Consider the following 26023-nt stretch of genomic DNA (forward strand, 5'->3'; position numbering starts at 1 on the left):
ATGCCGGCCCGTGTCGCTCAGTGGGTCACTATCAGTCAGGCAGCCTGTCAGTGTCAGTTGGTGTCTGTCAGCCAGTGAATCAGTATTTGTCAGTCAGTGTCACTGTCCATCGTCAGCCGGGGTCTGTCAGCCAGTCGGCCAGGCAATAATTGCAGGGCGTTCGCTGGCTCTGCGACCTGCCATTTCCCTTCCTGTGTACTCACCCAGCTCCTGTCCTACATCTGCACACTGACATGCGCGTGTCACTCCTCCGTGAGGACAGAGAGCTGAGGTGTTGCCTCAGGAACTCAGAGCAAGGTGATGGCACACTGGGTCAGGCCCTCGGCCCTCATTTCTGCCGCTCTGTCAGCTGCTGGGCGGAGCTGCCGTGGTGCTCGGAGCTTCCTGGGCTCCGGGGGACATCAGTGCAGAAGCGAGTCCCAGGAAACGTGGCCACCTCTGCACTCTGAAGAGACACTTCCTCCCCTGCAGGGGTTTGTGGCACTTCCCCACCTCACACTGGGCACAGGCCCAGGGCGGGCAAGATCAACACAAGGATTCCTCGGGCACCATAGCAGCAGCCCCTTCCAGCTTCCTCCCACAGAGAGCTCTGCAGACACAAGGTTCTTCCTGACTCAGGGAAAAGGGAATGCACACAGCAACTCCTTTCTCAGGGAGGTCCAGAGCTGGGGACAGGGGCGGGTGGAGCCATCCTAAACCTTGGCACAGTCCCCAGCTTTGAACATTATTGTGGGCATTTATTTTGTCTGGACACTGTCCCCACTTCTTTGAGGGAACTACTCACCACCCCTATCAACCCCTGAACCACCACCCCCTCCCCAACTATGTGGGTGCTGGTGGGAGCTGACAATCACAGTACAGCCCTCATCCTGGCCAGAGGCCTGGGCACGGACCCAGCTGGACCCATGGTAGTGCCTCACAGTGATTGGCCCAGGGGCGAGCAAGTGATTCAAGCCAGCCAATCAGCATTCTCCCCAGGACCTTCCTGAGGCTGCTTCATGAGTCCTTTAGCTAGAAGCATGTGTGCCTAGGTCTGCCAACAGAATGGCTCTCATTATGTAAGGAAACCCTTAGAAAGAGCCTAAATCTCACACTCGGAAGAGAACAGATGAGAGTCCTGACAGAGTTCAAGCCCCTAATTCCAGCCAGCCCCCGCAGCTGCCTCCACTCCTCACCCCCGGCCTCCTGCCATTTGGTTTGCGAGCCAGGCTTGTAACCGAAGAGCCTTGCCTAATACAAATCAGCCTGCTTGCTGCCTGGGCAGAGCTACCCCACCCACATCTCACACCCATTTGGAAGTGGCCGATTCAGTGTGTGGTTTGCCCAAGCCCCTGACTTCTCCTTTTTAGCTTCTTGCATCAGATGGGCAGGAAAAAACAGGGAGGCCACTCCGGGCCCTGGCAGATGCAGTGGGTATTAGGTCGCCGGAAGGGGGAACTCAGGCCAGAATGGTGAGGGATTATGAATTTATTCAATCATCCGCACACCAGGTGGCTGAGCCTGGACGGCTCCAGCCCCCAGTGATGGGAGTTAGTGGCTTTTAAAGGACTTTTGGCAGACCTGGAGGGGAGATCATGAATGTGGTCACAGCAAGTGAAATGAGGTCTCAGCAAAGGGAATGTCCTTAGTGAAGTGGCCTGAAAAGCCAGTTCCCCGGGGAGGGATATCCATTCAATTGTTTGATCAGACTTAATCGTGAGTGGTCCCTGAGGGTGAGGCCCAGGGGGCCCAGCACCTGCCCTTTCCCAGCTCTGAAGTGTATGTGGCTCCTCTTGGGCTCCCACTCCTTCCTCTGTTTCGTTAGGACACACTCAGTATGGAGAGTGCTCTTGCATGTCGTGTAGGTGCCTACACAACATGAGCAGTCCTGCCGGGGTCCAACCCCAGCAGGTCCAGGGGTCCCCAAAGGTGTAGACGGAGTCGGCGAAGAAGGAGTGACACGGAGGCAGCGTTCAGTTGATCATCATAGCCGGGTTCTCTTGTCAGGGTCTCCTGCCAAGTTCTGGTCTGGATCTCCAGCGAAGTTCTGGCTCGGATCTCCAGCCAGGTTCTGTGTCCATGTTCTCTTGCTAGGTTCTCCAGCCAGGTTCTGTCCAGGTTCTCCAGCCAGGTTCAATCACCAGGTTCTAGTCAGGTTCAGTCCAGGATCTTTTGCCATATTCTCTCCAGCGAAGTTCTTCTGTCTGTAGGTTCTGTGTAGGTGCTGTCTTCTTTCTGTCTCCTAAGTTCTGTGTCTTGCTGTCTTATTACATCTGTATTTATACCAGTTGATTCAATCCTATCAATCTCTATTACAAAGGTTAGGGCGTTTCTTATCTCCATTCCAGGGAGTAAAGATTATGTAGCTTAAGCATGATTGTTCATAGTTAAAGTGATTAATTACCCGCCTGGCACTTAGTTGAGGGGTTTTATTCCCTCCCTAACTTCAGGGAAAAATTCCTACCTGGGGAAACAACCTTTCTAGGAGAGGCATCACCTCCCTGACTTCAGGGAAAAGTTCCTACCTGGGGAAACAACCTTTCTCGGAGAGGTGACCTTGGTTAAAACACACAGCGCTAAGGGGAGCAAACATATTAACAACAGTATGCTATATATGCCAGGTCCCTTGAAACAGCAAGGATGGACCGGCTCCCGGCAAATTCCCCCTTTCTTATTTTTTAAAAGCAGGCATTAAAAAGAAAAAACCCCAAATGCTCTCTTGTATCCATTTTAAGAGTAGGATTGACGCTTTCCGCTATTACTTGAGTCCTGATCTATCACCCCAGGGAGAGCTTGCCAATCCTGCACTTTCCCAGGGTGGAAAGGCTGCAGTGGGGTTAAGGATAAGGCTCCTTGGGCCTACCTTCTCCCATGCCATTACATTTACCTTTCCTTCCTCAGAAAAGCATGGACATATTTCTTGTATAAAACGTTCTGTCTGACTGGGAGTAACCTTAATTCCTCTGCTAGCAAGCATATGTGTTAAAAGATCAATACAGAGTCTTATTTCTTTAGACTCAGTATGGCACATCTTCTTAATCTAAAGATCAATACAGAGTCTTCTTTCTTTGGACTCAGTATGGCACATCTTCTCAATCTAAGGATCAATACAGAGTCTTCTTTCTTTGGACTCAGTATGGCACATCTTCTCAATCTAAGTTCTGTACTGTCCACCTTCTTACCCTACTTATCTTCTATAGGGGGGTCTGTAGCACCCTGGTGGAGTCCTATCCGTCCCGAGTGTGGGAGTTCTCAATGGAGGGGGCTTACCTAGGGGAATCCTGTTCCAGGAGTTCCCAAAGGTGTGGACGGAGTCGGCGAAGACTATCCACCCTCTTCCTACGGTGGAGTCCGATCAGTCCCGAGTGCGGGGCGCTTACCTAGGGGTCCCTGTTCGGGCGCCATATGCCGGGGTCCAACCCCAGCAGGTCCAGGGGTCCCCAAAGGTGTAGACGGAGTCGGCGAAGAAGGAGTGACACGGAGGCAGCGTTCAGTTGATCATCATAGCCGGGTTCTCTTGTCAGGGTCTCCTGCCAAGTTCTGGTCTGGATCTCCAGCGAAGTTCTGGCTCGGATCTCCAGCCAGGTTCTGTGTCCATGTTCTCTTGCTAGGTTCTCCAGCCAGGTTCTGTCCAGGTTCTCCAGCCAGGTTCAATCACCAGGTTCTAGTCAGGTTCTCTTGCCAATTTCTGTAGTCAGGTTCAGTCCAGGATCTTTTGCCATATTCTCTCCAGCGAAGTTCTTCTGTCTGTAGGTTCTGTGTAGGTGCTGTCTTCTTTCTGTCTCCTAAGTTCTGTGTCTTGCTGTCTTATTACATCTGTATTTATACCAGTTGATTCAATCCTATCAATCTCTATTACAAAGGTTAGGGCGTTTCTTATCTCCATTCCAGGGAGTAAAGATTATGTAGCTTAAGCATGATTGTTCATAGTTAAAGTGATTAATTACCCGCCTGGCACTTAGTTGAGGGGTTTTATTCCCTCCCTAACTTCAGGGAAAAATTCCTACCTGGGGAAACAACCTTTCTAGGAGAGGCATCACCTCCCTGACTTCAGGGAAAAGTTCCTACCTGGGGAAACAACCTTTCTCGGAGAGGTGACCTTGGTTAAAACACACAGCGCTAAGGGGAGCAAACATATTAACAACAGTATGCTATATATGCCAGGTCCCTTGAAACAGCAAGGATGGACCGGCTCCCGGCACAGTCCCACAGGGTCCTGCACTCAGAAGGACCCCAGGTGGGTTGAATGCTCTGCTGTCACTCTCTTGAAATTCTTGATCCTTTTTGAACAAGGGGCCTGCATTTTCATTTTGCTTAGGGCCCAAGGGTTATGTAGCTGGATTTGGCTCTGCATTCTCTCAGGGTGGGATCTGTGATTCCAATTAATTGCTCCAGTTCCCAGAGCCCCCCTCCCCATCCCCCCTTCTGTAATACCGCTTTCCCTCCCCCTCCCACCCCCAAGCTCTTCTTCCCCACAGGGGACTTCTCCCCCAGAGGCAGGGAGCCATGCCGGCACACAGGGAGCCAGCTGGCAGCCAGCTCACTGCTCCCCCTCTGCGCTCTCTGTAAAATCCTAAGAGCTGGGATTCATTTTATCCGGAACAGTGCCAACACGAGTGGCTTCCTTGGCTCCTACCCCTCCACCCCCAACATTCTGCAGTTCTGCCTGAAACCACCTTCCCGGGGCCTTGGGAAAGCTGCGCCAGCGTGACCGTGAACGTGGCCCAGCACCGGGCTACTCAGATCTGAGCGATCAAGGACCCGCTGCAGGTCCACACACGAAGAGCAGCCTTTATGAGAACGCTCCGCTGTTCTGTAGTGAGGACTTGAAAAGGCCGCAAACAGGTACGCAGCCTGTGTCCTTGGGAACAGCTGGCTGAACAGCCAGCGAAGGCATGTCCTTGCCTGGAGCCTGGCTGCCTCTCCCGCCCCTCCTCTCCCCTCCCCCTCCTCAGGGTGGGATCGCACTGGATAAAGCAGCCTGAGTCTTCACACCCGTAGCATTTAACGTGAAAAAACAGGCGAGGGGGGAAGTGACATGGGAGAAACTAGTGCACAATTTGGCGGTGCAGAGCCCAGGTGTGGGTAAAAGTGATTTATTTTTGGAACATGTCAACAGCTATGCAACTAGGAACATTTCATTCACCCGTCCCATCCATGTTTTGTGTCACAAAGACATACCAAGACTTTGGAAAAAATTCCAAAGGGGATTAATTGAAATGTGCTATTTCTTCACTTGTGAGTCCTGTGCTTGTCTTAATCACAGTGAGTCAAGTAAAAATAGCTTTACAGCTTACTAGCACTCAAACCTGTCCTCCAAGGAAGCGGTTTAACACTTCCAGCTGCAAACCAGCCAGGCAGCGATGCCACGATGCCACGGCTGGAGGCAGCCCCAGGGGACAGAAGCAGCTCTAACATAAAGCTTGTCTTGTCGAAAGAAAAAACTTAAAAAGAAACACCAAAAAGATAAAATATAAAGCCCATTGCCAGAAAGGAAGGAAGAAAGACCAAGAGGGAAATTCAATGTATCTAGGAAGAGTGAGTCCTCTTCAGGACTGAGATCCCAAAATAATAAGGTGCCGTGTACTCTTGGAAAAAAGAGGCGAGGAACCGATCTGGCTGAAGCCATGCTAAGAATCTGGTTTCAAAAGACAAAACGGGCCTGGCCGGCGTGGCTCAGCGGCTGAGTGTTGACCTATGAACCAGGAGGTCAAGGTTTGATTCCCAGTCAGGGTACATGCCCGGGTTGTGGGCTCGATCCCCAGTGGGGAGAGTGCAGGAGGCAGCTGATCAATGATTCTCTCTCATCATTTGATGTTTCTATCACTCCTCCTCCCTTCTCTGAAATCAATGAAAAGCTAAAACTTTTAAAAAGATGAAACGGATCACAGGCAGGCACGTCACGGTGTCTCCAGTGGCGGCTCTGACCGTGAATCAGAAGGCCAGGAGCGCATTCTCCCAGGGTGCACCCTGGGCTACGCCAACAATGCAGCCAGTAACGCACCAAGAAGAGTGTCCCTTGCTCTTGCCAGTCTGCGGGAAGCTTGCAGGGGTTGGCAGCTGGCTTTCCATTGCGAGGCGCCTCACTGCCTCTGCCATAGCCACGCCACCAAGTCCCTTTAGGAACAAATCAGACGAGACCTGCAGAACTGGATTGTAATCCAGAATGAACAGGTAGACACCTCTCAGAGATGCCCGAGGGCACAGGTCCATGCTCGGGCAACATCATTTGCCATTGTCATTTCTCGTCCATTGCGAGTGCGTGGACCACTTCTGCCCAAAACTCAAAGCAGTGACTGGCTGGGAAAGCAGGAACTGTGCAAGGTGGCAATACGCCTCCATGACTGAGGCTCATCCCCGCGCGCCTCTGACCAACCTGGAGGTTTCTGAGCAAAAGGGCCTGGGCTGGGAGGGGTGGTTTAGAAGCCTCGGCCAGTAGTGGTCCTTTGCTGGACCACTTATCTCTGAGTCAAATGGTGTGTGTGTGTGTGTACCTGTGTGTGTGCATGTGTGTGTGCATGTGTGTGTGCATGTGTGAGCGCTGTGTGGAGGCGGTGAAGGCCCAGCAGGCTGGGCCTCAGGACCACATGCCCGCCGCACCTCCACAGACCAGCAGGCACGCACACAGCTTCAGAGTGGCCAGTGGAGCCCACCATTCCGGCTAGGGCTCTGCGTTGCCCCCATGAGGCTATGAGAGAAACAGCTCATAGGAAAACCTCCAGATGCCAAAACCTCCACTGGCCAACTGACCACATATTTCAAACATGATCTGATGCAATGAGATTCAAGACCACTTACCCGGATTTCTCACACCCATGCCCATGACCCATACTAAGTTTACATGGGTACACGGCACACACACGCCTAGCTAACAAGCGAGCTTCCTGTGCTTAGCCTGATGGTGTGGGGCGTGCGCGACATTTCCTACTCCACTCCCTTGCTGGTGTGACCCCTGCATGCACCGTGTGACCCATTTGTGGATCCCAACTGCAGTTGGACGAAACAGCCCGGAGTGTTCCAGACACGCCCCGGGAGCCGAGGGGCTGTAGCTTGCAGACAAGAGAAGTCACGCCCTGCACGGAGGTAGCCGCCTTCCCCGGCCGGACGCGGAGCAGCCGGCGTCCTTGGTAACAGTCACCGGGTGCCCCTGAGGCTGCGGCGGAGGAGAGGGAGCCCCCACAGGGGGCTGGCCAGGTGCAAGCGGGCAGCCACCGGCAAAGTGGAGACGTCCCCGGCCGGCCGGGGCTGGGGCTCGCTCCTTAGGGGTTTCCCACGGGCGCGTCGGACCTGCGGAACCTCTGGATGAGGAGGAGCAGCCTGGTGACGTCAGAGAGCGCGGGAAACAGGGCCATGACGCTGTCCACCTGGTGCGGCGGGAAGATGCTGCAAAGCTCCGTGCGCGCTCGGGCGCGCGCGTCCCCCGCGCTGGCCGCGGACCCCAGAGGACCCCAGCGGGCGCCTTCGCCCCAGCTCAGCTCCGCCCAGGCCGAGCGCCCCGGGCCCCGGGCGGCCCCGTGCTGGAGGGCCCACAGGTCGGTGGGCGGCCTCCCCCGGGGTAGCAGGTCACTCTGCAGGTCCCCGAGGCGGTCCCCAGGCCGGGGCCGAGCCAGCGGGCCCGACTGGCTCTGGGGGTTCGGGAGGCCGGGCGGAGCGGGCAGGGACAGGGGAGCCGCGGGCGCCACCCAATCGGGGCGGCGTGGCCGGGGCGCGAGACCGGGAGGGGGAGCCCCAAAGGCGCCCGGGTCGTCGCGGAGGGCGAGCCGGGAGAGGCCCCCCTCGAGGCCCGCCACGTCGGCCCCCCGCCGCGCCGGAGGCAGGCTGCGCGCACCGGGCTCCCGGGGGCCGGGCCAGGTGGCGGCGGGGGCGCTCGGGGGGCCGCCCTGCTCGGCCCGGGCCCTCGGTCGCTCCTCGTCGGCGCCCGCGCCCCGCCAGGTGCGCGTTTGGGCGCGAAGCTCGTCGGCCACCGCCAGCTGCGTGTGGTGCGGCCTCTCCGGGTGGTAGAACTTGCACTTGATGCCGTAGGTGCATTTCTTGCCTGGAAGGGGCAGGGGGGAGAGAGGGCGCGGGGTGAGACCTCGGGCGGGCGGGAGAGGCTGTGTGCCGGGTGCGGCGGGCTGCCCCTGGGATGTTGTTAACGGAAAGCGCCCAGGATGCAGTTAGCTGGATGGGGCCGGACGAGGTGGGGTGGCGTGGCCCGGGGCGCAGGAGGGATGCCCAGGGTGCAGCACCCGCCTCCCTGGGGTAGAGGCGCTGGGCACAGTAACCCCGGTGACAGCCAGGGGGGTGTCTGCCTGGGAGCTCCCTTTGGCCAGGGAGTGGGACCAAATCTCTCCACCCCTCGACCTCAGTCTCCATTTTCCCAGGAACCCTGTGGATAGGGGGTCTCGGGAGTGGGTGGACAGTGGGTACTTGTGGCATAGGATGCACCTCCAGGGCTGCCCGGTTTCCTCCTCTTGCTCACATTCCTCGTTAACCATTGTCCTCTCTCTACATACTGTCCTAACAGGTGATCAAATAATTTATCATCACAACCTGGGCACCTCTGAGAGTGAAAGGGAGCAGAATGCATCAACCTGCCTGTGTTTCACCTTCATTCTAACATGAAATGACTCTCCCTGCCACCTAAGGCTTTTTGAACGTCCATGGGCGCGCAAACCAAGGCCTGGGGACTTGGGATAACTTTCCAAGCAAGTTAGTGAACGCTGCCTAGGAGGCTGGCACCCTGGAGGGCTCTGGATAAAATCCCTCACTATTTTTTTAAATCTTATTGTTTAATTTTTTTAATTGATTTTTAGAGAGAGGAGGGGAGAAGGAGAAGGGAGAGATATAGAATCATCCATGAGAGAGGAACAGCAATTGTCTGCCTCCTGCACACGCTGTACTAGGGATCAAGCCGCATGTGCCCTGATGGGGAATTGAACCAGTGAGCTCATGGTGCGTGGGTTGAAGCTCAACCACTGAGCCAGAATCCCTACCTCTTAATGACAGCATTGACTAACGGACATAAGGGCCCAGGGGTGGGGGATGGCGGGCAGGGTGGGACACAGCCTGCCAGGTGCCAGGTGAAGGGACTGATAAAGGGAAGCCTGGGGGACACAAAGCCTCCCTGCTTCTGGGACCAGCTCTGTCGTAGGTGTGACCCCTGCATCCACCCCCCAAAATACTCCCATGCAACAGGCAGCCCAGGTGTCAGTTCATTCCTACAATAACCCGTCAGGACACTGCCATCGAGACGCAAGGCCCGGCACTGGGCCCGGGGGGGGGGCGGGGGGGGGGCGCGGGGTGTCACCCACCGTATGGGCAGTGCTGCCAGGAGGGCTCCGGGGGCTTTGGCTTCCTGCTCAGGAAGTTGCTCAGGGTGGGTCCCCGACGGCCCAGGGGGTCGTCAGGAGGCATGAACCTGGAAAGCAAGCACAGAGGAGCCACTGCAAGACCAACAGGGACTCAACAATGCCACCTGCATGGCGAGCGCCCAGCAGGAGGGTGGCAGCCCCTGGCATGGCCTGGGCCAGGCTCACCAGCCAGCACTCTTCCCGCACCCACAGGTGGCACAGGGTGTGGAAGCAGCACAGCCCGTTCTCGCCCTGCGCGCGTGCAGAGCACAGTTCGGATCCCTGGAGAGCAGCCCCTGGGCCGCCGCCAAGAGTCTCTCCTGCTGAGGCTCATGCCAGCGGGACCAGAACCACCTAGCAACTCCTTTCCAAATGCAGGTCCCTGGCTTCCTACCAGACACGCTCAATCCGAATCTCAAGTTGCTCGGGAACCTGCATTTTAACAGGGCCCTGGGTGAATTTTATTTACTCAAATTGAAGCATAATTGCTCTTGCGACCCCCTCCAACCCTGCTCTGAAAGCGGCTCTGAGCTGCCTTCCCCTGCCCTCAACAGAGAAAGTTAGAGACCTCCGTGGGGCTACAAACAGCCCTGGTCCTCTGAGTCCCTGAGGCTCAGATCCCATTTCTGCAGCTACCCCCACAGCCTGGCATTAACGTGAACAGCGAGTTTGGAACACCCGTAGGCGAGTCAGCAAAGCTGCGGATCCCAGGTGCGGCCTGCACACCCCACCTCTGTGCAGATCCAACCCTCGCTGCCAAGCCGGGCTTCTGGGTGGGTTTGGTCTCAGCTCCCGGGACTGCCTGACCCAGGCCATGTTCTCTGCCCCACCCTGCCCCGAACCTGCCCCTTCCCCTCCCCCTGGCATTAAGTCTAACAAGGAAGGGAATGCAACCTCAGGGCGCTAACAGCTCAAAGGGGAAAACAACATTCCTGAGAAGGAAAGCTCTCCTGGTTTAGCGCCATCCAGTGTTTTATATGAATACTTTTGTTCCCAGGAGACACTTTCAAGTCACAGAAAGGCTCCGCTGGAGGGGCTGTGGGTTCTAAACAGAGGGCCTGTATTTACACGTTTGTGTCCCCTAAGAGTCAAGGGTCATGCTTAAGTCCCATCCTGCAGACCACGTCCACCAGGCTGGCCAGGAGCTGGGCGATCCCTGGGCAGCGTCCGCAGCTCAGATCCCAGCCACACAGCCAGCTTCTCAGAGCTGGGCCCTGACCAAGAATCCAGGGAGCGGCCCACTGCGGTTATTAAAAGTTCCCAAAGGCTTCACCTCCTGCTCTCTCCCGGCCTCGCAGCTGCTAGCTGGGCCAAGAGGGCCCTACGGACGTGCCCAGGGCACTGGGGTGGGCATCCTCGCCCACAGGCAGCGGGCAGGCCCTGCCTCTGGCAGCCAGGCAGCCTTCTGGCAGACCCTTAGCAGAGGCCTGTGTGTCAAAAAAAACTTGGCCTGGGCCCCAGGCTGTCACCAGGCCAGAGGCAGCCATGATCCGTCAGACCTCAGGGAGGATTTTCTGGAACCCACAGTGCCCAGACTTGCCAGGTTCCTCCAGGCCTGGGCCGGAGAGAGGAGCCGCTGGCCTTGCGTATGTGGAAGTGACCAGGGGGGCTACTGCAGGGAGCTGCTGCCAGCATCTGCCCTGGGGCTCGGGAGGGTCCTCCACCTCTGTGCCAGGCGGTAATGGGGGCAACAGCGTCCCCTGGCTGCACTGTGTCCTGCCCTGTCCTGAGAATAACAGGGTACAATTCTCTCCCGTCCTCAAAACCATCTCAGATATAAATCTGATTAATCCAAGTACATTAATTCAAGGTAAAGAATGTTCAGCTGAATGAAACTGAGTGATTTCCCCAGGACACACGCTCTGTAAATCGCACAGTTTCAGTTTAAAACCTCACCTCCTGGGACCCTTCAGTCCACAGGCCAATTCTGGTCAAGGGCACATGTCTGGGTTGCAGGCTCAATCCCCGCACTGGGGATGTGCAGGAGGGAGCCAATCAATGATTCTCTCCCATCATTGATGTGTCTGTTTCTCTCTCCCTTCCCCTTCCTCTCTGAAATCAATAAAAATATATTTAAAATATATACCTCCTGCCTCCCAAAGTCCCGGACCTTCTCACCACACCACACTACCTCCCCAGCTTCAGGGTCAGGCACTGCTCTGCCATGTGCCTCCTCTCTCCCCATTCTCCCTTCCCAGACGGCAGCCACTCCCTCACTCCTCTGCAGCAAGCTACTGAGAGCCTATGGCGGGAGCCAAGGCACATAAGATGCAGCGCCTGCCTTCACAGAGCTAGGGGCTTGTCTCAATTCCTAAAAGCCAGCTGGAGAGCCCAGAATGAGGCCTGATCGATCATTGCCTGGAACAGAAACTGAAGGGGGAGTGAAGTCCCAGCCAGCGGTGCCCTCCCCACACGGCCTTGCCCTATGCTAGTCTCACACCCACACCCACATTGCCAGGCGCCTCGCCTGGGCCCTCGGCATGCCTGAGCACATTTGCTGAGGACCAGCCATCGCTTCCTCCCCAGCTAAGCTCAGTCTAGGGGCCCTCGCTAACCAGCACCTGCTCATGGGTTTGTGCCTTTTGACCCTCGTGGAGCTGGTTAGTCTAAGATGGACCTGACCCAGAAGAACCAACCTAAGGGATAGATGAACCAAGCAGATTCTCTTGAAAATTTCAACCAAGAGGCATTGAGACAGAGTCAGTTCCAAGATGGTGGAAGATGCTGCCCACTCCCCCATGTGATTTAAAAGAACAACAACAAAAAGGTGAAAACAGTGAAAGGAAGTAGAACAAAGTCCAGATCCTCCCTCCCCCATGACTGTTTTAGGGCTCTTATTAAAAGTGTTACATTCTTTAAAGAGAAAAACACAACTGTATGGTGCCCCAAGCCCATGCTTGGCCCACCTGCTGGATGGCTGTCTGCCGGGTCCGCTAGATGTGGACACGGGAACAGAAAGGTCATGGACAAGGTCATGGACAGCAGGGCCAAAGCAGCCCTGTTGGAGAAAGCGGGTCACACAAGAGAGGAGTCCCCGAAGCACAGAGAGACCGTGCCGCTGTGGGAGCGGAGAGGGTGCCTCGGATCGGCTGTCTCCAGGCCTGGTGTCCTTGCTTCTGGCCTGGTGTCCTGGGACCTCAAACCCTGCGGGGCCTAGGCTAGTGGGAGTGGTTTTCTTCCCGTCACCCCAACCCACCCGTGCCAGGCACCCTCGGCCGCCACGTACCGGTCGTTGACAAAGGAGAACATGAGCAGCCTCTGCTCAATGAACCACTTCCACTCGGGGTTCTCGCTCTGCAGGTCACGGTAGTTGTCATTGGAGACGATGACGCCGTCCCGCTCGTAGGCCACCTTCACGATGTAGCGGTCGTCGTAGCAGACCACGCGCTTGCCATTCACCTTGCGAGATGGGGTGTACACGAGCACCGCCTGGCGCTCCAGCTCCTCCAGCACATGCTGCTCTGGGGGCCACAGGGACGGGAGACGGCATGTGGCGGCTTTCTCAGAATGACTCCCTCCCCCCTAAGATCATCCTGAGATCACGGAGCACATTTGACAACTCAGGGGTCCCCTCTGAGCCAACTCCTGCCTACCCCGCCCTCTGGCCCAGCACATCAGAAGATCGGGGAGGTCTGGAGCAGAATAAGGCAGCTGCCCAGGTCAAGGGGCTCTTGGCTTCTATCTGCCTGAGTCATGAGGTGTCCAGAGTATGGTACCCAACAGAAAAGAGTCACTTTAGACACAAGAGGTCTTTACGGGAGAAAGACATTCACATTACAACTGGAATCCTGGCAATGCCTTCGGAGCTACTAGGATCCTGGCATCCCCCTCAAAGGCTGCTGCCTGGGCCCCTAGCGGAGAGCCACTGTGCAGACACAGGAACCTGCTGGGACACCTTCAGGATGGAGCATTGCATACATGACAGCTCTGAGGGCCACAAGAATGTCAAGGGAAGAGTCCAGGATTCAGAATCTACAGCCTGGGCTCTGGCCTTAGCTCCAGCGCTTAGGCCCCTCTCCCCTCTTTGAGCCTCAGTGTTAGCCTTTATAAAATGAAGATAGTAACTCCTCCTGCCTCCGCGTGAGTAGACTGGATAAGCTCAGCATACAGAGTACAAAAAAATCGTTTCTTTAAATGCCGAGTATGAGGCACTCCCTGAGAAAGAGAACACGGCCCGTGCTTTTGAGGTCCCCCTTGCCCCTCCCGGTTGGCATCTCTCTCTGGCCCACTTATGACAACCCAATCTTTAGAACTTTTTGTTTAGAATTCCCTTGCTTTCACTTTTCAAAGATGCATATACTAGTATATGTACCCCCCAAAAGGACTATTTTCCATGTGATTATGAACCTCTAGACTTTACACCAGTGGATTTAACTGTACATATTCTTGTGCAACGTGCTGTCTTCATTTAACATTGTGTTGGTGAGATTTGGCCATGGTGACATGGTCACTGCTGTCAGCTTCGCACGTGAGTCTCTGGGTGCAGAAATGCAAGGGTTTCTCTAGAGTGTATCTCCAGGAGTGATATGGTTGAGTTGTAGGAAAAAGTGCTTTACAAAATAGTGCCAAGTTACTAATTATTTTATAAAAATAAAATAAAATTATATAGAAAAAAAAGTGCCAAATTGTTTTCCAAAGTGGGTATACCAAGTTACTACCCAACAACCCAGCACAGCGCTAAGGCAACCTTGTCAACACTAGGCATTTCCAGGCTTTTGAATTTTTGTCAATTTGGTGGGCGTAAAGTGGCTTCTTGTGGTGGCTTTATTTTATATTTCTCTAGTTACTAATGAGATTGAGTATCTTTTCATATGTTTATTGGCCATTTATGTTTTCTGTGAAAGACCTATTATGCATTTTGCTTCATCTTTCTATTGGTTCTTTGTCTTATTAGTTTGGAGACATTCTCTATAGATTCTGGATAGTAGTCCTTTATCAGGAACAGTGATGTACAGCCTCTCCCAGTTTGAGGCTGCTCTTTTCATTTTATTGTTCTGTAGTATCCACTAATGAACACAGGCTCTTATTTTAATGTAGTCAAATTTATGAGTCTTTCTCCCATACATTGCACATGTGTGTGGCTTGTTTAAAAATTCCTTCCCTACCCCAAAATGATTTCCCTACGCTTTACCCAGACTCGATTTAAATATTACACAACTGCTGAAAGCCACCATTCTCCATGTTCAGACCATAAAGAATAATATGGGGTAGCCAGTTCATGATGGAGAGCTGCACACAAGTGGTTATGCCCCTGCTTCTCATAATCCCATTGAAATGGCAGCAAAGAAGTACAACAGGGCAGGGGATCCCCAATCACATTAAAAATGTCTTGGGGACAGCAGCAAACCCAGGATTTGGACAGATTTTAGGAAGACAGAAAGCAGACTGGATCACACTGATGCAAAATGTGCAGAGGGAGCCATAGGCCAGGACGTGCACAGAAGGCTGAGTGGAGGTGGAGCTCCAGGCACGTGGAGAGGGAGGGAAGTCAGGATGGCTAACGAAGGGCTACTCATGGGGCAGCTGCATGCACCCTTTCCCTATGCCTAAGCAAAAGGAAAATGAAGCCCAGCTAGGAAGAGGAAGTTCCCATGTGGCCTTTGACCTCTTAGAGTAAGACCATCATCATTGTGGCCCAGCTGCCTGTCTGCTCTGCAGGGTATGCTGGGTGAAATCTGTCCGTCACCACCTGAGGTCAGCCCAGCCCTTCAGGGAAAGATCCACATACTAAGAGAGAAAGCCCATGGCAATCACATAGATATTTATATAGATAGATCATTATTTAACCAATCTGGTTTTTTATTCACAAACTAAAGGCCCAGTGCACGAAATTCATGCACTGAAATGGGGGTGTCCCTCAGGCCAGTCTGCACCCTTTCGCAGTCCAGGAACCCTCGGGGGATGTCCACCTGATGGGGATCAGGCCTAAGCCGGCAGGCAGACATCCCTCTCGCAGTCCGGGACCCCTTGCTCCTTACCGTGAGCCTGGCTTCTGGCTGAGTGGTGTTCCCACTGTGGGAGCTCAGTGATCACCAGGGGGCAGCTCCTGCATTGAGCATCTGCCCCTTGGTGGTCAGTGTGCATCATAGCGACCGGCGTTCTGGTCATTCCATTGTAACAATTGCTTAGGCTTTTATTATATAGATATAAACTGACAACCAAAGGATCACCAGACTTTTGAAAAGACCTAACAACACAAAAAAGAGAGTGAGAGAGAGAGATAGAAGAGAACAAAGAGAGCTGACTACAGAAAAAAAATATGATTTATGGAACTAAAGAGAATTTGTGACAGTCTATAGAAATAGTAAAGAATTATTACAGAAATAGTGAGATATACTGCATCCCTAAGACAAGAATAGCACTTTATTTAAAAATTAAGGAGAGAATCCTTAATTAAGAGAAGTAGAAGCAATTGGTAATCGATGGAATTAAAAACAAAAGCTTTTGGGAAAAAGACTGGAAGACAAAGTCAAAGAAATCTCCCAGAATCACCAGGAAGTCAGCCCTACCATCAACTTGGCTGATGCCTTAGCATTTGACTTCTTGTTATAAGAAAGCCAAACAAAAACAAAGCCTTGTTTTTGTAGCTTAAAATAAACCTACATGATATAAGAATTAAAAATGAAGAATTCCCTGTGTCCCAGTGTCCTTTATTTTTAAGTCAGAACAAATGTTGTTGTGCTTTTGTGGTGTGTGTGTATGTGTGTGTTTATGAAGAGACTGGACTAGGGACTCAATAAATAAATATCACCAGACTGAATGAATGTCTCTCTCAGATTCTATGAGGGGTGGGATGCAGATCCAATCTTTCTGCAGAGTGTTAAAAGTTGTAAAACACAATTATTTTTGGCACTTAATCATTCACACTAAAAGATGAAGTCATTTGTTCATTCATCTATCCAACAACTGCATAGAGAGCACCTACTCAGTGCCAGGTGTCAGGGCCATGGCAGTGAGCACTCACAGTCAGTGCCTGCATGGAGCTCAGGAAGGCTTCATCAGACAAACAGCTCTGTAGATCACTGCCTGCAAACAATAGCAGCAGGACTCCGGAGGACAGTGCAGAGGACCTGTGAGCACGCCTCGGCGCCAGCATACCTCTAATGGGGGTGTCGGCTCTCGGGGGGTCCTTCCTCCAGGATGGGACAAAAACTTTGATGTAGGTGTGTCCTCTTTCCCTGAACCAGTCCACAGCCAGCTGGATTCCCCGGCAAGAGAAGACTTCTTTATTTCCATGGCTACAATGGGAAAACAAAGAATCCGTAAAGACACAGAAAGGGTTTCTAAAGAGTGATTTCCCCTGGGAATATCATGGATCACAGTCTCATAATCAGAGGGAATCAGACAAACCTACATTTTAAAAATGTAGTTCATTCTTTGTACAAAATGTGTCTCTTCACTGGAACCATGTAGCTTCTGATACTTTGTAGAAGGTCTCAGGCTCTAAGACGTGTGCATCCCCAGGATTAATAGACCAGATTCTCTTATTAACTGAAGCTAATAAAGATCAACATAAGCTGGATGGGGGTAGTCATCTGCAGAATACTCTCACCCTAAGAGAGGGCTGTAACTATGTTATTGGGCTCCCCAGGTCTAAGCAAGGAAACCAACATTCCCCATAAATTCCCCCAAAGGCATCAATGGTGGCAGGAAGGACAGGGTGGTGTGAGAAGAGGCTCAAGACCAGGCCGAGCCTTGCAAGTTTTATTGAAGATTTTTCTTGCTCCTAAGAGGAATGAGAAGTCATAAAAGGGTTTAAGACTTGGGGTATATGTGATGTGATATCATGTGATCCGAAGTATGTTTCAGGAAGTTCAATCTGGCAGCACAGAGGACACTAAATTGGAAGGGAGCAAGAGTGGGTGTTGGGTACCAGTTAAGAAGCTATTGTAGTCATCAAGGCAAAGTGGATGGTGACTTTGACTGAGCAGATATTGATGCGTAAAGAAGAGTAGGTGAACTTGAGAGCTATTTAAAAGGTAAAATCTCCAAAACATGGTGATCGGATAGAGGGTGATAGAGAGAAGAAAGCATTGAGGATGCTTCAGATCTCTGGCTTGTGTGACTGACTTTTTGCTGAGGCAGGGAACTCTGAAGGAATACAGAGCTTAGAGGGAAAGATCCTAAGTTTGGTCGTGGGCATATACTAAGTTGGAGGAGCCTTTGTGACCTCACAGTGAAATGTTAAGTAAGTAGCTCGGGTTCAGAAGAGAGGTCTGGGGGGTGAAATGTGTGGGTCATCTGTATTTAAGCAGCAGAGGAGCCACCGCATGGAGAGAATTGCCTGATTGCCTGGGGAGAGGGAAAGGCCTAGAGCTGGCACTGGAGGAAGCCTGGAACTCAACAGCTGGTTACAGGCAGAGGAGGACAGTCCTACAGAAGAGAGAAAGGACGTGAACCAGAAGGGAGCCGCATAGTGGAGGCCATGGAGGGAGGCAGCCGAATGCTGCTGCGAGGGACCAATGAGGCCGAAAACAACCCGCAGGCTTAGTCGATGGAGGTCAGCGGTGTTTTGCTGGAGAGGAGATACGTGGACAGATTTGAGATACTGGGAATGCAAACCAATTAGACTTAGTAGTGATGGGACACGCCTGGCTTCGAGGTGAGATCACTCGGTGCTCCCTGCTTCCGGCTCAGCCATCTGCACCTCCTTCAGCCATTGTCCTGCCCGTGCACCTTCCTCCCCTCTCACCACAGAGCTGCTCGCCAGGCATTCCTCTCCTCTCAGCCAGTCCCCTCCTCCCTCAGGTCTCAGCTTTATCTCTGCTTTCTCAGGAAAGCATCCCCTGGCCTCTGAACTCTGTCAGATCCTGAGTATGAGGCCTCACAGCATCAGACATCTCCTTCCTGGCCTTGGGTTCCAGCCTAAGTCTGCATACACCCTTCCATTGGTAAGATGAGGGATGAACCGGGTCTTCCCTTCTCTAAATCCTACATTCCTTCTGGTCCCCATTGAGTTCCCAGGCCTAGCACAGTGCCTGATATTTGGTAAGGACTTAATAAAATGAGTTGAATAAGTAAATGACTGGGAAGAACGGTCTTATGAGCAGCGGGAGGAGGAGCAACCAGGCAGAGGGAAGGGTTGGCTGGAAGGACCCGGATACAGGGAAGATGTGGCATGTTTGGGGACCAAAAAGGGAGAGTGTGACTGAAGCATGTGGAGTGAACAAAGGAGAGAGTTGTAGAAGGTAGGAGGCAGGGCTAGGTTCCTGGGGAGCCAGGGGTCACCATGACACGCACACCCTCCCCTGAGAGGCCAGGCCTGAGAAGTGCCCCGTGTTCAGACGAGGATGACATGATGGTGCTTTCTCTGGTCCCAGGCCTCTCCTGCTATCTTCTTGGAGGGGATGAGGGTAGGTTCAGGTTTGTAAAGAGGGAACGGGCATGCTTGGAAACATGAATCACCAGTATTGGAAGTCGCCCTTTGTGGAGGCTCAGAACTCTCAGTTCCTTTAGCTCTTGTGACAACCAGGAACCAGGCCCAGATCTGTGGTGTCTTCCAGGTTAGAGAAAATAGCCCTCCGGCCACTGCAGCCAAGCTGTGAGGCTTATGCAAACAGTCCAGAGAAAATATCAGTGAAGCTGTCTGGTTAAAATAATCACTAAGAAGAGGAAGTGGAAAGCTAGCCCCTTCCTCCCAGTGGAAGTTGAGAAAAAAAAGGAGATGGAGGGAGAATGAGGAGGGGTCGTTCACAGAGGAGTCTGAGCTGATCCCCAGGCCCCTCCAGACCCCCAAGCTTGTCTCTGAGGAACAGAAGACCCTCATTCAGGTCTATTGCTTTGCAGGACTGACTCCCACACACCCGCTCCAACCTCCCCTCATAAGCCTTGGTCTCTTCTGAGATGTGAAGATGGTCTGCGTTTCCATCCTTGCCACATTTGTTTACCAACCTCAAAATGCCACCATGGCTGCCCTATTTCTGGCCACAGAAAGCTCTGGGCAATCGCAGGATTGATGCCATAGCAGGAGCCAGCTCCTCACATGGGGATCTGTCTCTAAGAGGAGCCAGCAGAGGCCCCAGTCAAGCAAGGAAGCTCATGGCCACCCCGGGAGCCCACTTCCCACCTACAGAGAACAGCACCCAACCAAAGGCACCCTCCGTTTGTGCTTCGTCCACCCACTCAGCATCAGTGCGTGAGTATTGGCTTCAACGAGGCTCTTGCTGGGGCTCGAGACGGGGAGCGAGGCAGGCCTCACCCTGCTTCTGGGAGCTCACTTTTAATATTCGTGGAGAGCCCTGTGTGCCAGGCCACACGGCACGGGAACCGCACCTAATTGTGACAACGAGCCCGTGAGGAAGTGACCTTCGTCCCGTTTTACCCCTGAGGGAACTGAAGCAGAGCAGTGCCCGCTCGCTGATCTGGCGGATCTCAGAGCCTCCTTGGCTGGGCTGCAACTGCTTCCTCCCCGTCTCCATTTATTCCATTTATCCCTGGCCCTCCCCGGCCCTGAGGTCCAGACCGCAGCTCCTGTGGAGCCCGAGTTACTCGCTGCGAACATCTTGCCCTGGGGAGGGGGCTTTGGTGCTTATGACTGGACACTGTGGGCCAGTTTCTCAGGCACCACGCTGACAGCCAGGCCCTGGGAAGAGGGAAGAGGAGGGGCAGGTTTTGAATAGAGGGAGGGTGGGAAGGGGAAATGGGCTGGTGCCTGAGACAAATTTTGCCTACATGACAGCCACGCATGAGGCAGCCACAGTTAGCATGTAGCCAGGAACAGGGACAGGACGATCTCACTGGGACACCAAAGTCTCTGCAGAAGTGAGCGGCTCAGCACAGGCCTCGCGGTGTAACGTGGGAAGGGCGCCACTGTTGCACTGTCCGGTATTTGGGGTTAAGTTGTAAACACTCTGAACCTGGAGGTACAACCCTTCTCACCCAGGGATCACCCCGGCTCAGGTCTGAAGGAAGAGGGAGAGGCAGGGGGCTGTTTGGAGCACCCCCATCTTACCAATGGGAGGATGCATGCAGACTCAGGTCGGAACCGCAGGCCGGGGCTGGTCAGAGGGAATTGCCCCCGGCGTGGGAACCCACTGACAGGGGCCTGACCGAGACCTGAGCCCTGTCGCTGAAGATGCCTTCCTCCAGAAGAAGCCAGATTCTGCTGAGGTGTCTAACAGCTCAAAAACGTCAACAGCAGCACCTCAAACCAAAAGCCCGTACCCCCAAATGAGGGCACAGTCAAATGAAACCCTTGCCTGGGGCAGTAAGAGGATGTGAAATTATCAGGTGGATTTCCCCCAAGCTCAAGTCCTTCAAATCACGCCTCTGCTAAATTTGCCTACCGGGCGAGCTTGCCGCCTGTGGCGGTTGTCACGTGAGTTCCTCCCAATCACCACGGGCAGCTTTCCATCTGCTTTCAATGAAAGCGGCCTTCTTTTTAAAACCTGCCGGGCATTTTTCTCAAGGCCAGGTATATAGTGATTCAGGCATTCAACTCACATGGCCCTCTCTCACGTACATACACACACACACACACACACACACACGCACACATGCACATATACACCCCATGGAGGTGTGGGGATTGGACTTGTCAGTCTGCAACAGAGCCACCAAGCCATGCACCTCGGCGCCCTGAGGCCCTCTGAAGGTTGGCAGCAGCAGCAGAAGCGTCCCTGGCACCAGTCCTGTAGGAGGCCCCTGGGCCCCTGGGGAGGTGCTTAGCACATCCTGCCTGCAGTGGACAAGTCCAAGTCCGGGCTCACCTGGGCAGGCCCTGGCCCAGGATAAAAACCTTGGGGTCAGGGTCTCCCATCCTGAGACCCTTTCCAAGACTGGACATGGGGAAAGGCAGAGGTACCTGGTGCTGGAGGAAACATAGGGCTTTGGCAAGAGCATGGAATCCAGAGCCTGGAATATAGTGCTCTGTGACCTTGGGCAAGTTACTTACTTTCTCTGAACCTCTGCCAAAAAAGAAAACTTCCTTTATTTATAAAAAAGCATTCATTTCTTTCAAGCCATGGATAAGAGAATCACCCTGAATCTTAGAATGTTAGCGATGAAAAACCAGTTAAGATTATCATTTAGCCCTAACCGGTTTGGCTCAGTGGATAGAGCATCGGCCTGCGGACTCAAGGGTCCCAGGTTTGATTCCAGTCAAGGGCAGGTACCTTGGTTGCGAGCACATCCCCAGTGGGGAGTGTGCAGGAGGCAGCTGATCGGTGTTTCTAACTCTGTATCCCTCTCCCTTCCTTTCTGTAAAAAATCAATAAAATATGTTTAAAACAAAAAAGATTATCATTTATTCTAACCTCTTAATTGTATAAAAAGGACTCAAAAGAGGTGATTCCCACCAAGGTGACGTAGCTGGGAAGATGAAAGGCTGGAGCTGCACAGGAGGCACTCACCACATGAGGCTATTTGCACTTCAATTCAAACTAATGCAAAAAATTAAAATTCAGCTACTTGGTCACAGCAGCCACATTTCAGGTGCCAGGTAACCACAAACGACACGTGGCGACCCAATGGACAGCATAGGTACAGAGTTTTCCAACATCACAGGGACCTCCTGGTTTTCTCATGAAATACAAAACGATGGGGCAAGCATGAGGCCTGGCTTCTCAGGTTCTGCCTTATGCACTCCTGACATTGCAACTTAGAACTCTCACTGAAGTTGACCTATCACTTACGAAATGTGAATGAGGCCGTCAGTCCTGCTTGTAAGAGCCAATGGACTCCCTTTGCTGTTACGAGGAGATGAAGGTGGTGTGGATCTATTTAAATGACTTGAGGACAGTCTGTGTTTTGTAAAACAGGCCAGGCTCTCATGTGCTTTGAGCAAATACATTCCCACTTTTTAAAAAAGCACTTGGGGCCAGCCAGCATGGCTCAGTGGTTGAGCTTTGACCTTTGGACTAGGAGGTCATGGTTTGATTCCTAGTCAGGGCGCATGCCCGGGTTGCAGGCTTGATCCCCAGTAGGGGGTATGCAGGAGGCATCTACACTAATAAAAGAGTGCAAATTGGTGTCACTCTGCTACGCCCACCAGCCAATCAGGATGACTATGTAAATTAACCCAACAAAGATGGCAGTTAATTTGCATACGCAGGCACGGAGCAAAGACTGGCGGCTCCGGCTGGAGTGAAGACTGAAGACTGAAGATTGAAGAGGCTTGACTTCTCCACTGTGGCCAGACCAAAGGCCTGGGTCCCGGGTGCCAGAGGAAAACCGGTGCCGGCAGCCGGGGAAGGAAGGCCTATTGCACGAATCTTTGTGCAGTGGGCTTCTAGTCCGATCAAAAATTCTCTCTTATCATTGATATTTCTAGCTTTCTCTCCCTCTCCCTTTTTCTCTGAAATATATTTATATATCCATAATAATAAAAGGGTAATATGCTGCCGAAACCAGTTTGGCTTAGTGGATAGAGCGTCGGCCTGCAACTGAAAGGTCCCAGGTTTGATTCAGGTCAAGGGCATGTACCTTGGTTGCGGGCACATCCCCAGTAGGAGATGTGCAGGAGGCAGCTGATCGATGTTTCTCTCTCATCAATGTTTCTAACTCTCTATCTCTCTCCCTTCCTCTCTGTAAAAAATCAATAAAATATATATATTTTTTAAAAAAGGGTAATATGCTAATTAGACCAGACGTCTTCCAGATGTCATTCCAGATGTCCTTCCTGACCAAGCTGAGGCCAGAGGGAAGCCAGCCCGGGTCCTGGGTGCCTGCGGGCGGCCAGAGGAGGGAAGCCAGGGTCCCTGTGCCAGAGGGAAGCCGGTGCTGGCAGCCAGGGGAAGGAAGGCCTACTCTTGCATGAATTTTCATGTATTGGGCCTCTAGTATATTTATAAAACCTACAGCTTAAATAAATAAATAAATAAATAAATAAAATGTTTTAAAATACAGATTTCTATTTAGGTAACTAAAACACACACACACACACACACACACACACACAGAATGACAAGGTCTGCCATACTATAAAACCTCAGCAAAGGAGAATTTTGAGAAACCATGCTTCTGAGGTTAACTGAGTTTTGAGGTCAAAAGATAATAACTAGACACCGCGTGGGGTTTCAGCCATCCGTTCCCTTTGAAGGGCGAGCCCCGCTCTGGGATCTGTCCTGAGGATCTGCCAGGGCCTGGGGCCTAGTCCTGCTGAAAGCCTGGTTGGAGGACACACTCAGCGTTATTGTAGGAGAGGGAGTTGCACCTCAGACCCCACTCTCCCCCAGACTTGCCTTAGACCAGGTCAAGTCCCACCTGTCGGGGGGTGGCTGTGCAATGCGACCTTTGTTTCCTAGCTAGTGAGCTGCAGGGAGTTGGGGATGTGTGTGCATGTGTAGACCTGTGTGTGTGCATACACGTATGTACACACGCTGAGAACACACACAGATGCATGTGTTCTGGTTCACTGGGGTGATTTTCAGGCAGCACGTGTCTGACACATTTTAACTGATAGCCTGAGAGGTGGTTTGCATTTGTAACTCGCAGACTGAGCTTGAAGGGATGAAACTGCCACAACGGGAGGGCCGAGGGTGGGACTAAATGGATGTAGCCAGGACACATCATGGTCATGTGCAAACAGAGGATGCGGTTCCAATTTGAATTCCAGGCAGTAACAGAGACTTTCATCAAAAGAAAACCCTCCACCACCCCCCTATCAGAACAATTCCTAAAACACGTCCGGTCCCCAGAGAGAGATGCCTGCACTTGCCTGGGGCACCTGAAGTACTCTGTGTCCCACAGCCGTTCTGCTCCTTTGATCTGGACTCTCAGAGCTCACAAAACCTCCCGCCTGGAAAGGTCTGCAATGTAAGTGACATCATCTTGTATTTCTACTGATGCCCAGAGGGAGAAAGGCCTGATCAGAAGGAGGCCAGGGTCCCCTCTCACCACCCCTTAAACTTTCTTTCTAGGACCCTCAGAACCTACTGGATTCCTAAAAATCCCATAACTCCCCAGAGATCTTGCATTAAACAGGATTTCACAGGCTCGCAGGGAGCCTGCAGGAGAATGTAATCGACCCCCGAGGACCAGCTCCTGAGCCCTGGAGAAAGGGCTCCCGTTACCCTCTCTGATCTAATCGAGCCTAGGAAGCCCCCTCCAGCTACAGCTTGACTCACACACACCAGGCAGGGCATGCAGGAGCAGCCCCTGAGGCCTGACCATCTTGGGATGAGCCATTCCAACCTTGGGTCCTGCAGTTCCAAATGCCAAGGGAGGCCAAGTCCCCACTCGGCCTGTCAGCCAAAGGGTGTGCTGTTGCCACCTCCAGTGCTGCTGATAACACAGTTCTTCTCCATCCCCTCCCGCAGCTCAGCTTTGGAAAAGGGAAGCCTATCTATTTGCAGCTGTGAGGGACTGATTTCCTATGGCTCTGCCCTTTGCCCCGTTGTCACCAAGCCAAGCCGTAGGATAATGCACTTGTGTGGGCAAGGCCTCCTCCTCGCCCAGCCCAGTGGGGAGTGTGGGGGAGGCTGCAGAGATTCTCTCACAGCTGAACTCGGCCTCACCAGGAAAAACAACAAGGCGGGGCCTGTCGCTCTCATCACCGAAACACGGGAAGGTGCCAATACCCAGACATTAACTACCATGTCTGCAGCCTGGGGCCATGAGCTACCTCTCACACGGAGCTAGGGAACCACACCCCACCCCGTAGCCCCACCAGAGGGCTTCCAACGAAGTTCAAGTTCATCTTCCCATGTGATTCTCACACCCTCGAGGGAAGCAGAAGAGGAAACGAGAAACACAAGCTTTCCCAGAATCACACAACTGATGCGGGACAGACTCCCCACAAGAAGCCGCTCATCCCCAATCACCCACAGCCTTCCTCACAAGAGGGCTCTCTCGGGGTTAATGTGACAAAAGCAGCCAATTGTTGAACCCTTGCTGTGTGCCAAGTACTGTCCTTAGCATCTCATGCAGCTCCCTTCTAGGGTGGTTTCATACCAACATTACAGGTGGAAAAAGCGGGGCTCAGAGAGGGTGAGTGACTGACTTAAGGCCACGCAGCTACTAAGCGATGGAAAAGGATTCAAAGCCCCATCCATGGGCCCTACATTGTTTGGACCAAACCACTGAACAGAGGGACAGTTCTCCACCCCACCCCCCACCGCCCCCCCGACCCACCCCCCCGCTACAGAATGAGGAAAGCTACCTCATGGCCACGTTGCTGCCGTCAATCACGATAGGTCTCAAGGAGCTGGCTGGGTCTCCGCACTCCTCCTCAGGATCGGCCCCCAGCCCGCGCTGGATGGAGTCCGGGGTCCCACAGGAGCCCCTGGGGACCAGCAGGGGTGCAGCACTGCTCGGGTGGGCCCCGGGGCGGCTGCCGGTCTGGATCAGCTCCTGCAGCACGTCGTTGACCAGGGCGTCCTGGCCCAGCTTCGCCAGCACCCGGACCACATCCTCCCGGTCGTAGCCTAGCTTCTGGAAAAACTCCATCTTGCTGGAGTGCTCCATGCTGTGCCAGCCAGGCCCCTGGCAAGGGTCTTGCCCCCGGCTTTCTCCTGGCAGAGCCCCACCGGCATGAGCTAAAGAGAAAAAGCATCCATTAGGCATTTTCTGGGCAGCCTGGCTGGCTGTGAGGTTACTGAGGGCAAATGAACTACGCTCCCTCTGTGCCTTATCTGTCAGGAAATCGTGTTGAGGACGCCTGGCCCCCTCGGGGATTTTCAGTTGCTCGGTGTGGTTGGGGAGCCACAGGTGCAATCACACTGCTTGCACAGCGCCCTGGCAAGGATTCCCAGCCAGAGGCACCCAGGGCCGCT

The 26023-nt window shown here is 53.2% G+C and overlaps 1 protein-coding gene across 1 annotated transcript; it reads right to left on the minus strand.

Moving 5' to 3' along the window:
- Window positions 1-7238: 7238 nt before the first annotated feature.
- On the minus strand, window positions 7239-25779 carry ZC3H12D (zinc finger CCCH-type containing 12D; the record flags this gene model as incomplete). The annotated part of the gene is made up of 5 exons (XM_081093598.1): window positions 25411-25779; window positions 16410-16549; window positions 12538-12772; window positions 9273-9379; window positions 7239-8014 (listed from the first exon to the last, which is right to left on the minus strand). Exons 1-5 carry the CDS (start codon window positions 25713-25715, stop codon window positions 7239-7241), a joined length of 1563 nt encoding a protein of 520 aa, XP_080949724.1. The 5' UTR covers window positions 25716-25779.
- Window positions 25780-26023: the final 244 nt, after the last annotated feature.

Source organism: Myotis nattereri (assembly GCF_964212035.1).
Source record: "Myotis nattereri genome assembly, chromosome: 6".
In the NCBI taxonomy this organism is placed as follows: Eukaryota; Metazoa; Chordata; class Mammalia; order Chiroptera; family Vespertilionidae; genus Myotis; species Myotis nattereri.